Source organism: Malus sylvestris, chromosome 8 (genome assembly GCF_916048215.2).
Source record: "Malus sylvestris chromosome 8, drMalSylv7.2, whole genome shotgun sequence".
NCBI lineage: Eukaryota > Viridiplantae > Streptophyta > Magnoliopsida > Rosales > Rosaceae > Malus > Malus sylvestris.
Genome location: NC_062267.1, coordinates 777,318 through 790,060, shown reverse-complemented (window position 1 = coordinate 790,060; position 12,743 = coordinate 777,318). Strand labels below are relative to the sequence as shown.

Here is a 12,743-nt window from a genome sequence, read left to right as displayed (position 1 = left end):
TTTATTGGTTGAAAAACAGGGCTAAAAGCAAGAGCCCAACACAAACCTACTCAATAATAAATTTAGACTGGGACATCCCAATTCAGTTCTCACGGAGAGAAGTCACCATTTCAAATGGGGTTCTCATGTCCTTGCTCCAATATAAAATTAAAAAACAAAAAGGGTAAATCGCCAAAATGGTTCTTGAGATTTGCATAACTCATCACTTTGGTCCTTGAGATTGTCCACCATCTATCATTTTGGTCATTCCGTTAAAAATCCGTTAAGTATCCCGGAGCTCTTGTCAGGAAGTTTGGGCAATTTTCAAAACTTCGTAACTCAATCGTTTCTTAACAAAATTCGACCCATAATATATCAAAATGAAGATAGGAAAGTGTAGAATAAGATTATACCTATTTTGAAGCCCAATGGTTGCTAGATATTGCCGGAAAATAGTGTCAAAGTTGACTGGTTTGAGTGAAAACTTAAAAACTCGCCGGAAACTGGGTAAACTTTAAATGTTCATAACTTCTTCAATACTCAACAAAATCAAGTGATTCAAAAACGAAAATCATACTTCTCAATGAGAAAAAGAGAATGGTACCTTTTTTTTTTTTTACGGCTAACGCGCCGTGGTTTGGTTGAAAAATGGCTCGAAAATGGCTATCTTGGTCTCGAGTTAGCCACTTTCGAGACCTTTTTTGGCCAAACCACGGCGAGTTAGCCATTTAAAAAGGTACCATTCTCTTTGTCTCGTCGAGAATTATGATTTTCGTTTTTGAATCACTTGATTTCGTTGAGTATTGAAGAAGTTATGAACGTTTAAAGTTTACCCAGTTTCCGGCGAGTTTTCAAGTTTTCACTCGGACCAATCAACTTTGAGGCTATTTTTCAGCAATCTCTGGCAACCATTGGGCTTTGAAATAGGTATAATCTTATTCTACACTTTCCTATCTTCATTTTGATATATTATAAGTCGAATTTGGTTAAGAAACGATTGAGTTACGAAGCTTTGAAAATTGCCCAAACTTCTGGCCAAAGCTCTGGGACACTTAGCAGAGTTTTTAACGAAATGACCAAAATGACGGATGGTGGACAATCTCAGGGACCACTTTTATCGATTTGGAATCTCAGGGACCAAAGTGATGAGTTATACAAATCTCAGGGACTATTTTGGCGATTTACCCAAATAAAAATAAATAAAATTGAATATTTATAAAGTATTTGTTGAACATGAGTCCAAACGTGTGATTACATATTCTTGTTTGTGATTTTATGGAGGTAATCTTGTATTATTTATGGAACTTCTCAAAACTAAACTAAAATAACTTACACTATTTTTGGAACTACTGCAAAATAACCCATATTATTTATGAAACTACAACAAAATAAGCCACACTATTTATGGAATAAATCAAAATAACTTACACTATTTCTGGATTGTAACAAAATGAACATTATTTCTGAAACTATAGCAAAATAATCACACTATTTCTGAAATTGAATCAATATGACTCACGCTATTTCTATAACTACTACAAAATAACTCACAGTATTTCTGAAATTGAACAAATATGACTCATAATATTTCTCGAACTACTTCCAAATAACTCACACTAACCTACAATAAAATAATCCACACTATTTCTGGAACCAAAATAACCTATACTATTTTTGGAACTAGAACAAAATAACTCACACTATTTATGAAACTAAACCAAAATAACTCATACTATTTCTGGAACTAGAAATAACTCACACTATTTCTAAAACTGAACCAAAATAACCCATATTATTTCTGAAACTGAACTAAAATAACTTACACTATTTCTGAAAGGGAACAAAATAAACACTATTCTTATAAATACAACAAAATATAACGCACACTATTTCTAGAAGATGAAAGGTTAAAAGCAATGGATGATGACACATCAAAAATGAAAGTTGAAAGCCATGGTTGAAGTCACTTTTCTGTCTCTTTCTTGTCTGCTTTTTCTATTTTCCTTTTATTGTCCAAATTTTTGTAATTGGGGAGGGTGGATGGTAGTTAGGTGGTGGTCTATCAAGGGTACAGATTTATTTTTCTTTCTAGTTTTAAGGAGAAATGGGTGCAAGGAATTGGGGCTTTTGGTTTCTTCCAGTTCCATGGAAACTGGATTCAGTTTGAGCATCCTCTTCTTTGATTCAATTGCACAGCTCTTTTCTTGTTCGTTTCTTTTTAATTCTAGTTTTGGAGATTAGATTCAATAATTTGGGTTTTTTTTTTCTTCTCAAAGTCAGGTTATTCTCCAAATCTGAATCTAATTTGGACAAGGAAATTCAAAGATTGATATATGCACCAAGAATGAAGGAAGAAAAACCTAGAAAACAAAAGGTTTCAAACTTGCGCCCCCTTGTTCTTCTGCCATTATTTCTCCCGTTGAAAGAAAAACAAAAAAAAACAAAAGGCACGTTAAATCCAGCCGCATGATCTCAGAATGGATGAGCGCATCATCTCCATTTTGTGGCTAAAATGGGGATCTCACTCTTTAAAGAACCTGCACTAAAGTCAAGTCTTCTTTATGTTGGGGTAATTTTGAAAACTTATTTTTGTTATTGTTGGGCTCTGTAATCAAGCCATGTAGAATTGGAGGCCAATGTCTTTATGGTTACTTTTGAGGTGTTTTTTGACTAAAGATAACTATTGGGTGTGTTTTTTTATTAAAATAGTCTTGGTCTAAGTCATTTTCATTAAAACTCCCTTATTATTATTTCTCAAAACATTTCTTAAGAATCTCACTTAAAAACTTTTTTTTTTAACTCAAAATTTGGTTGGTATGAGATTTATAATTGTTTCTAGAGAAGTGTTGGAATCTAAAGGTCTTCGCCTAAGTTGGTCAAAGACAGAGTATATGGAGTGCAAGTTTAGTGCGAACAGAGGCTCAAATGAGTTATGGGTAAGGATTGGAGATCAGGAAGTACCAAAAAGCGACCGATTTCGCTACCTAGGATATATATTGCAAAAGAATAGAGAGATGGATGGAAACCTCAACTATAGAATACAAGCTGGATGAATGAAGTGGAAGAGTGCATCGGGTGTGTTGTGCGACCATCATATGCCAAAGTTCAAGGGAAAATTTTATAGGACGACAATAAGGCCAACAATGTTTTATGGCACAAAATGTTGGCCAATGAAGTATCAACACGTACATAAAATAAGTGTAGTGGAGATGAAAATGCTTCATTGGATGTGTGGGCACATGAGAAATGATAAGATTAGGAATAAGGATATTCGAAGTAAACTAGGAGTAGCCGAAATTGAAGGAAATATGAGAGAAAATCAGTTACGGTGATTTGGACATGTGAAACGAATGCCTACTAACGCTGTAGTTGGAAGATACGTTACGAGACAGAGATTCAGGGCCGAATGGGTAGAGGAAGACCCATGAAGATTTTGGAAGAGACTCTAAGAAAAGACGTGGAGTACTTGGATCTAATGAAAGACGTGGCACATAACCGAATGTAATTGTGTTCTATAATTCATACAACTGACTTCATTTAGTGGGAAAATGCTTTGTTGTTGTATGAGAGTTGTTGATGCACAAAATCAGCGAGGACTTTGGTACAACATAAAATGTTAAGTTTGTGACTTTTGCTAGATTGCTCTGGTCACTAGTGTGGATAATTATGTAAATGGATAGAGACAGGGAAACAAACACAAGATGTACGTGGTTCACCCAAATTGGCTACGTCCACGAAGTAGAAAAGTTCTCATTAATTGTGAAGGGTTTACACAAGTACATAGGTTCAAGCTCTCATTTTGTGAGTACTAGTGAATGATTTATTACAAATGACATTAGAAAATATTGTGAGAGAATGATCTCTATTTATAGAAGAGAGTTTCTAGTTTCATTATGACATTGACACGTGTCGTGTTATGATTGGTTTCTGGTGTTGACATGTGTCGCGTTATGATTAGCTTCTGATGTCGACACGTGTCGCGCTGTGATTGGCATCCTGGTTGGAGGGAAACTCTTCTGGGTCCTTGACTGTATAACGTTGACCGATGCTCAGTAGTTTCGGAATTGGTCAAGTATGGTACAAACAAGAGTTATAATTGTTTTTAAAGAGAAAAAAAAACTCAGCTACAGCAGCTCCTTGGTGGAGTTGGAACTTCTAAGAGGGAGAAAGAGAGAGCATAGGAGGAGAGAGAAAGAGTATGTAAAAGAAATAAGGGAGACCGAGAGAGAAGGAACTGGATCCTTTCTGGATCTCCAAAAACTGAGCAGCCTAAGCAATGATGTTGGGCCGTTGAAATTTAAACCAATGGCTACAAATAGGGGTCCCTTTAGAAGTTATAATAATTGTAGCTGTTTGATTAAATTTCAATGGCCCTAATTGATTTCTCAGGCTGCTCAGTTTTTGGGGATCCAGTTCCGAGAGAGAAAGAAGTGGTTTTGACTTTATCAACTCTAAAATACACTTTTGACGTTTTTAAGAAATAAACTATTTTTTAAGTTGATTTTGACTTCATTTTTTAAAGAGTCCTAAACCCAAACGAGTATTCGAAATCTAAAATCCAAAATTTGAGAAGTCATTATTTGCTTAAAAACTAAAAGTAAAAACCTATCAAACTAAATATGTGGAGTTGTGAATGTCATCGTTATATAAACGAGTTCCACATACTGATGTAGAAAGATGATGTGATTGATATCCGACTCCTTGCTGCTCAAATCCATGAAAATTCAAGGGAGGCAGATTGTCTGCCCTTCTGTTTGAGTGTCATTCTCATCCTTTCCTATTTGTATGGTCACAGTTAAGCCACGTTATAAAATGTTGACGTGACTTAACCATGACTGCACAAAATAGAAGGAGATGGGAAGAGCACCCAAACAAGAAGGCAAACAATCTGCCTCCAAATTCAAGTGCAACCACCACTTAGGAGGCAGACAATCTGCCTCCAAATTCAAGTGCAACCACCACTTTACTATAATTTAAATTTATACTTTTCCTTCCTTTTTTCCAGTAACTAAATCTTTTTATTTATTGAATTAATTGCTTTCTTTATCCAACGGCTCAAATTGAAAGCTACAAATACGGCAATAAAAGTTTCCGAGAAAATGCAGTAAGAGAGCCGATTTGTTTGTTGAGACGCCAACTAGTTATATAGCTTCTGCATTAATTGGCGGGAAATAAACACCTTTCTCCCTCTCCGCAATCAGCAAACTTCACTTTGTCTGTCGGCATTCAACAATGGAGGAAGTAGAGCTTTCCTCCGACAAGTTTTCGGACGGAAACCCGCTTCGGAAAATGGACAAACAAACGAACCCGAGCAAGCAGCGCAGCGTGTCGCTCATCGGACTTTTCGCTGCTGCCGATAAGGCGGACTATTTGTTAATGTTTTTGGGAAGTGTTGGGGCTTGTATCCATGGTGGTGTGCTTCCTGTGTTCTTTGTTGTTTTTGGTCGTATGATCGATTCGTTAGGGCATCTGGCAAAGAATCCGCAGCAACAGTCTGCCCGGGTTTCCGAGGTAAGATCAAACGTTTCAGACTAGGTTTTTGCAATCCTTTTTGTGCGATGATGTTCAGTTTCGAGATATGTATGTGAGGTTACTCTTTTCTTTCATTTGCAGTATGCTTTGTACTTGGTATATCTTGGACTCGTTCTCTTCGCATCAGCATGGATTGGTACGTTTCGGAAACTTCACTTCTCGAATTAGTTATACGAGCATCAGTAGCAGCAGACATGAGCGTAGCCAAGTTGATTAAGTATGAGTATCCTTGCTGACGCTTTAATTTTCAGGTGTAGCATTCTGGACACGAACGGGGGAGAGGCAGACAGCGCGTTTGCGAATGAAGTACCTCCAGTCAGTTCTAAACAAGGACATAAATTTTTTCGACACTGAAGCCAGAGACACTAACATTATTTTCCACATTTCAAGTGATGCAATTCTAGTGCAAGATGCAATAGGTGACAAGGTAATCCGCAACCAAAACCGTTGTGAAATCTCTCGAAGAGCGTACTTAGAGTAGCGTAATGTAACATTGTTCCTTGTATCTTCTGAATGCAGACCGGCCATGCGTTGCGCTACCTTTCGCAGTTCCTTATCGGATTTGCCATCGGGTTTACATCAGTATGGCAGCTTACGCTTCTGACCTTGGCTGTGGTTCCGTTCATAGCTATTGCAGGTGGAGCTTATACTATAATCATGTCTACCTTATCCGAAAAGGGTGAGGCTGCTTATGCAGAAGCCGGCAAGGTTGCTGAAGAGGTACACTGTTCTCGGTATTTCTCGTTATCTTACAAATCTTGCCGCTAATGTAGCCTATTTTGGTCTCACATTTTGCATGTACCAGGTTATTTCACAGATTCGTACTGTGTACTCATTCGGGGGAGAGGACAGAGCCATTGAAGCATACTCAACCTCACTGAACAAGGCCCTCAAGCTGGGAAAGAAGAGCGGTGTTGCGAAGGGAGTTGGCGTAGGGTTTACATATGGGCTGTTGTTTTGCGCTTGGGCATTGCTTCTGTGGTACGCCGGCATACTTGTAAGGCATCACGACACGAACGGAGGGAAAGCATTCACAACTATCCTCAATGTCATCTTCAGTGGATTGTAAGTCCACTCCAAATTATGTGCGCATTTACTATTTCCCGTTTCGTGATTAAAAGCAGACCTTTTTTCTTGTGTAGTGCTCTCGGCCAAGCTGCTCCAAACCTTGCTGCAATTGCGAAGGGTAGAGCTGCTGCTGGTAATATCATGACGATGATTGATTCGGATTCCAATTCCTCTAAGGTATCGGACAATGGAATAGTGTTGCCGAAAGTATCTGGGCAGATTGACTTCTGTGAGGTTGGTTTCGCCTATTCTTCACGACCAAACATGGTGTTTGAGAATTTGAGCTTTTCGATTGGAGCTGGCAAGACATTTGCAGTTGTTGGCCCTAGTGGTTCAGGAAAGAGCACTGTTATATCCATGATTCAGCGATTCTACAACCCCGTTTCAGGTATATATTATTTCGGGTCCTGTCTAATAACCATTTCGTTTTTTGTTTTGAGGGCTAAATCATAAACCACTTTTTGTCAGGTAAAATACTGTTGGATGGACATGAACTCGGAACTCTCCGACTGAAATGGTTACGAGAACAGATGGGATTGGTAAGTCAAGAACCGGCATTGTTTGCGACTACTATAGCCGGCAACATTTTGTACGGTAAAGAAGACGCAGACATGGATCAGATCATGGAAGCTGCTAAAGCTGCAAATGCACATTCTTTCATTGAAGGATTGCCTGATGGCTACAACACTCAGGCAGGAGAAGGAGGAACTCAGCTTTCCGGAGGGCAAAAGCAGCGCATAGCTATTGCAAGAGCAGTGCTGCGAAACCCAAAAATACTACTTTTAGATGAGGCCACAAGCGCTCTTGATGCAGAATCAGAACTAATCGTTCAGCAGGCACTAGAGAAAATCATGTTGCATCGAACTACAGTCATCGTTGCTCATCGGTTGTCCACTATCCGGGATGTGGACACAATCGTTGTCTTGAAGAACGGTCAGGTTGCTGAGAGTGGCAACCATTCAGACTTGATGTCCAAGAAAGGGGAGTATGCAAATCTGGTGAGCTTGCAGGTACTGGAACATGTTAAAGATTCTGGCTTAGTATCTGGACATTCTTCGAGAGAATCCAGCTTTCGCGATACCAAGAGTAACTATCCGCAGGAGGACAAGGCAACCACAACCAAACAGCAGAAGCCAAGTGATCAAAACAGCTCTGCTCCTACTGCATCAGTGTGGGAATTAGTGAAACTAAATGCGCCCGAGTGGCCTTATGCAATACTCGGGTCACTTGGTGCAGTTCTGGCCGGCATGGAAGCTCCTCTTTTCGCCCTTGGAATAACTCACGTCTTGACAGCGTTTTACGCTCCTAGTGGCTCTCAAATCAAACATGATGTTGATAGGATAGCTCTCATATTTGTTGGCTTGGCTGCTCTTACTGTCCCAATATATCTCCTGCAGCACTACTTTTATACATTGATGGGGGAGCGGCTCACAACTCGCGTTCGCTTATTAATGTTCAAAGGTTCTTCTCGACCTCAAAGATCAATTCATGTTTTCATTTCTCATGTAATGCACATTACAAAATCAATCAAATCTGAGAACTCGTTCTTGTTTCGACTGCAGCTATCCTTTCAAACGAAGTTGGTTGGTTTGATTTGGATGAGAATAACACCGGAGCACTGACATCAACTTTAGCAGCAAATGCAACATTAGTGCGAAGCGCTCTAGCTGACCGTCTATCAACAATCGTGCAGAATCTCGCACTCGCAGTGACTGCTTTCGCTATTGCTTTCACCTTAAGTTGGCGTATTGCAGCTGTCGTGAGTGCCTCCCTCCCTCTACTTATCGGAGCTTCCATAACTGAGGTCAGAATAAAAACAACCACGACATTGTTAAAAGCTGCATATTGTTTATGTTTCAATTGTTTTTATCCTGAATCCAACGTATGTTTGGTTTTCTTGATCTGTATGCGCAGCAACTGTTTCTGAAGGGATTCGGAGGGGACTACAACCATGCCTACTCAAAAGCAACTTCCGTGGCACGCGAAGCGATTGCCAACATACGTACTGTTGCTGCATTTGGTTGCGAAGAACGGATATCACTCCAGTTTTCCTTGGAACTAAACAAGCCAAACAAGCAAGCAGTTATAAGAGGCCACATATCAGGTTTCTGCTACGGTTTATCGCAGTTTTTCGCATTCTGTTCTTATGCGCTTGGCCTTTGGTATGCATCAGTACTAATCAAGGATAAAGACTCGAATTTCGGAGACATCATCAAGTCCTTCATGGTCTTAATAGTCACGTCACTGAGTATAGCAGAAACCCTAGCTCTCACACCAGAAATTATGAAGGGATCGCAAGTGCTCGGCCCAATTTTCAGTATCCTAAAGCGAGAAACGGCCATACATCGTAATGATCCCAGATCAAATGTTGTTGCTAATGTCAAAGGAGATATAGAGTTCAAGAATGTGAGTTTCTGGTACCCTGCAAGGCCGGATATCACCATTTTCGACCATTTGAATTTACGGGTTTCAGCAGGAAAGAGCCTTGCAGTAGTCGGGCCAAGTGGTTCTGGGAAGAGTACGGTGATTGCACTGGTAATGAGATTTTATGACCCCGTTTCTGGTACGGTTCTAATTGATGGATACGATATCAGAAGTTTGAACTTGAAATCGTTGAGGAAGAGAATAAGTCTAGTTCAGCAAGAGCCGGCATTGTTCTGCACAACAATTTATGAGAACGTAAAGTATGGGCACGAGGAAGCATCGGAAGTAGAGGTAGTGACAGCGGCGAAAGCAGCGAATGCACACGGTTTCATAAGTCGAATGCCTGAAGGGTACAAAACGCAAGTGGGAGAGAAAGGGGTGCAGTTATCGGGAGGGCAGAAACAGAGGGTGGCAATTGCCAGAGCAATACTGAAAGATCCGTCGATTCTTCTTCTGGACGAAGCAACAAGTGCATTGGACACAGAGTCTGAGAAGCTGGTCCAAGAGGCTCTTGATAAGCTAATGGAGGGCCGAACGACGATCTTGGTAGCACACCGGTTGTCAACTATTCGTGATGCCAACCGTATCGCCCTGCTACAAAATGGTAGGGTGGCTGAAATGGGAAGCCACGAGCAGCTGATTGGAAGACCTGGTAGTCTCTACAAACAATTAGTTAGTCTACAGCAACAAAAGGCACAAGCGACTGATTAATTCAAAGGCATTATATGATAAACTTCCTATGAATTTTTTCGATTACAAACTGCATAATTTTTTCGAGGGATGTACTAATAAAGACCGATATTGTATGCTTTTCTCTTTTGCAACTTCTGTATAATATGGTATTGAACTGTGAACTATGTTATACAGACATTATCCAGAAAGAGTTCGATGCAATATATGAGAAAGACGGAGAAATGCATGTGTTAGCAAAGCTAACTGTCACTTAAATACATGAACATAAGTCTTAAACAAACCATCTAAAGCTATCACATGAATCCATAAAATGTCAATACATACTATACATACACCACGGTTTGCTGCTTCCGCAAGGACTTCGAGTACAGAGGAGGTAGCGGTGAAGAAAGGTCGGCAGTCAGCAAATCAGCTCATAAATCTACTTGTTCCTTCACAATATGAAGCAAGCCCTTTGTCCCTTTCTCTTCTTCTTTTGCTTCGGTGGCTGAAGCACCACCTTAATGGCCACATCAAAAACAGCCTTCACATTCTGCAATTAAAATTTTCAAGGAATCATGTCAACAACGAGGGGTGAAGACAAATGACAAATTTGGCGAGAGGGAAGACAAAAAAGCTTTCATACCTGTTGTGTTTTCGAGCTACACTCAATGTATGCAGGCGCTCCAATCAGTTTCTTCATTTCCTCTCCCTTTAGGCCAAAAAGAAAATCAAAGGTCAGTAGACCAACTTAAAAAGATATTATTTAGGTTTAGGGGTGAAGCAGTAGCCTTACCTGATCAGTAGTAATGGGAATTGCACCAGAATGATCTATACAAAATTGTTTATCATCCCGAAGATCTGCAAATGAAAATCATAAAATTGAGCACCTCGTTCATCAAACGAGTAAGAAAATTCTGTAGTAATAAGTGATAACAATAACGCTCCAGATAATGATAAGAAATGTTGACTCATGAACAGGAATAAAAGTGATAATTGCTAAACGACTAAGTATCCAAAACATCAATCTTAAAACAGTCCGGTATTGAAGACAATATCAAAACTAAGAGCTAGTATTCAATGCAGGCTCAAAGAAATTTAGAAGTAACTGAACCGTGACACCGATCCTACATGGAAGAAATGGGAAGTTTAAACATCAATAGTCCCAAAAATTACAGGGACTCTAAAGCATTAGATCAGACACCAGCACAAACATACATTACAAAGGGGGTTGAGAAAAAAGATCTTACCGAGCTTTGTTCCAACCAGAATTATTGGAACGCCAGGTGCATAATGGCGCAGTTCGGGAATCCACTGAAACGGAAAACAAAATCAAACAACTCATACACACACCAAACATTGTGTATTGAAATTATTGCAAACATAGATACTAAGAAAGTAAACAGGATTGTAAAGAAGATTTGGAACCTTTTTTGCAACGTTTTCGTAGCTGGCTTTGCTTATGAGAGAGAAAGCAAGGATAAAAACGTCCGCCCCTCGATAGCTCAATGGTCTTAATCTATTGTAATCCTCCTGCCCTGTTAGAAAACAGTTATTAAAACTCCCAAAATACAGGGAAAAACAAAAACAAAATTAAACGAAATCGCATATATAACAGGGGCATGAGGGGTAAAATCACCAGCTGTATCCCATAGAGCCAGGTTGACAGTACTCCCATCCACAACAACATTTGCACTGAAATTGTCGAAAACAGTCGGTACATAGTCCTGTTTTTCGATTACAACCACACTCTTAGTCAATTATACGAAAATCCAAGTTCAACTACACGAATTAGCACGATAACAACTTCAAAAGAAACGAATCCTTCGGCTAATGAAACACAATACAGACACCAATGCATCATAATGTGGAGCAACAGAGATTTAACAACAATTAAGCATACTTAGAATCATCTTTGGAAAAATTAACGTTGTTCTTCAGCTAACCAAGGTTTTAAAAGACGCTAGGCGCCACTCGAGCAGGAGGCTGGCGCCTAGCGCCTAGGTGGGGCCTAAACTGGTGCCTAGGTGGATTTATGTAAATCTATTATATTTCATATAAATAAAGTCAGTTTATACTTACAATATAAACAATTTCATCGTAATCTACAAAATAGAATAATGTATATATTATGAAGTATTGAAACACGGTGAAAACATAGTAAACAAGCATATATTGTGTGTTCATTTAAGTCTACAACAAGTCTCTTACAATTTATTGGAAAAAAAACATAAAATACAAAATAAAAATTATTTATTTTCTGTTTAAGTGAGTAGCAACCTAGGCAAGTGTCTAGATGGGTCTGGACAGGCTAGACGGGTCTAAGCAGACGCCTCAACAGGTCTAGACGTCATTTCTTAATTTTCAAATACCTGGACATTAATCAGGATGGTGGCCGACAACATGGATTTTTACAACAGTGCAGCTAACTAAATCAAGGTTTGAACTTTAGCGAAATATAATCAATGTTAGACCTTTGTGTATGATTATGCTAGCAGCTAAGCATATAAGACAAAATCCGGGAAATTGCCGTGGAAGAACTAAGAAGCAAGAACTGAAGCAGACGAGCATGCAATTGTACTGGAATGGGAACAAGGAAGGCGGTGAAATTACGAAATTGGGACTGACCGTGGGAAAGGTGTTGCTGGTGTAGGAAATCAGCATGCAGGTTTTGCCGACGGCGCCGTCGCCGACCGTCACGCACTTTATGAACCTGGAGGCGCTCATTTCAGTTTCCAATTTTCAATGTTTCCACCTAGAGATCGAAGCAGCAGATCTCCGCCCGAAAATATCTCCTTTTCCGTCGCTTCTACTTCCTTCTGAGGTCACCAAGACGCCATCTTTGCTAGCAGAAACCCTAATTCGGAAAGAGGGAGAGGGAGTGGGAGTGGGAGTGGGAGTGGGAGTGAGAAGAAATTGAAATTTGAAAGAGGGAGGACGAGGGGAGTCAAAAAGTCAAAACCGTGGTGGAAGCGCTGCTGGCTGACCTAGCCATTAGCCAAGCCAAGCTTTTGCCAGCTGGCACACCTCCCTAGGTTCCCTTATCTGCTTATCTTTTTACTTTTTGC

General features: G+C 39.7%; 2 protein-coding genes across 2 annotated transcripts; one reads left to right on the top strand and one right to left on the bottom strand.

Moving 5' to 3' along the window:
• The first annotated feature begins 5,130 nt into the window (after positions 1-5,130).
• On the top strand, positions 5,131-9,934 carry LOC126631653 (ABC transporter B family member 13-like). The gene is made up of 9 exons (XM_050301776.1): positions 5,131-5,490; positions 5,593-5,647; positions 5,763-5,938; positions 6,031-6,231; positions 6,317-6,576; positions 6,654-6,967; positions 7,048-8,040; positions 8,142-8,383; positions 8,494-9,934. The coding sequence occupies exons 1-9, from the start codon at positions 5,212-5,214 to the stop codon at positions 9,712-9,714; spliced, it is 3,741 nt and encodes a 1,246-aa protein (XP_050157733.1). The 5' UTR covers positions 5,131-5,211; the 3' UTR covers positions 9,715-9,934.
• LOC126631658 (rac-like GTP-binding protein ARAC5) lies at positions 9,874-12,634 on the bottom strand. Its single transcript, XM_050301781.1, has 7 exons — positions 12,304-12,634; positions 11,315-11,402; positions 11,104-11,213; positions 10,926-10,989; positions 10,472-10,536; positions 10,322-10,387; positions 9,874-10,228 (listed from the first exon to the last, which is right to left on the bottom strand). Exons 1-7 carry the CDS (start codon positions 12,400-12,402, stop codon positions 10,130-10,132), a joined length of 591 nt encoding a protein of 196 aa, XP_050157738.1. The 5' UTR covers positions 12,403-12,634; the 3' UTR covers positions 9,874-10,129.
• Positions 12,635-12,743: the final 109 nt, after the last annotated feature.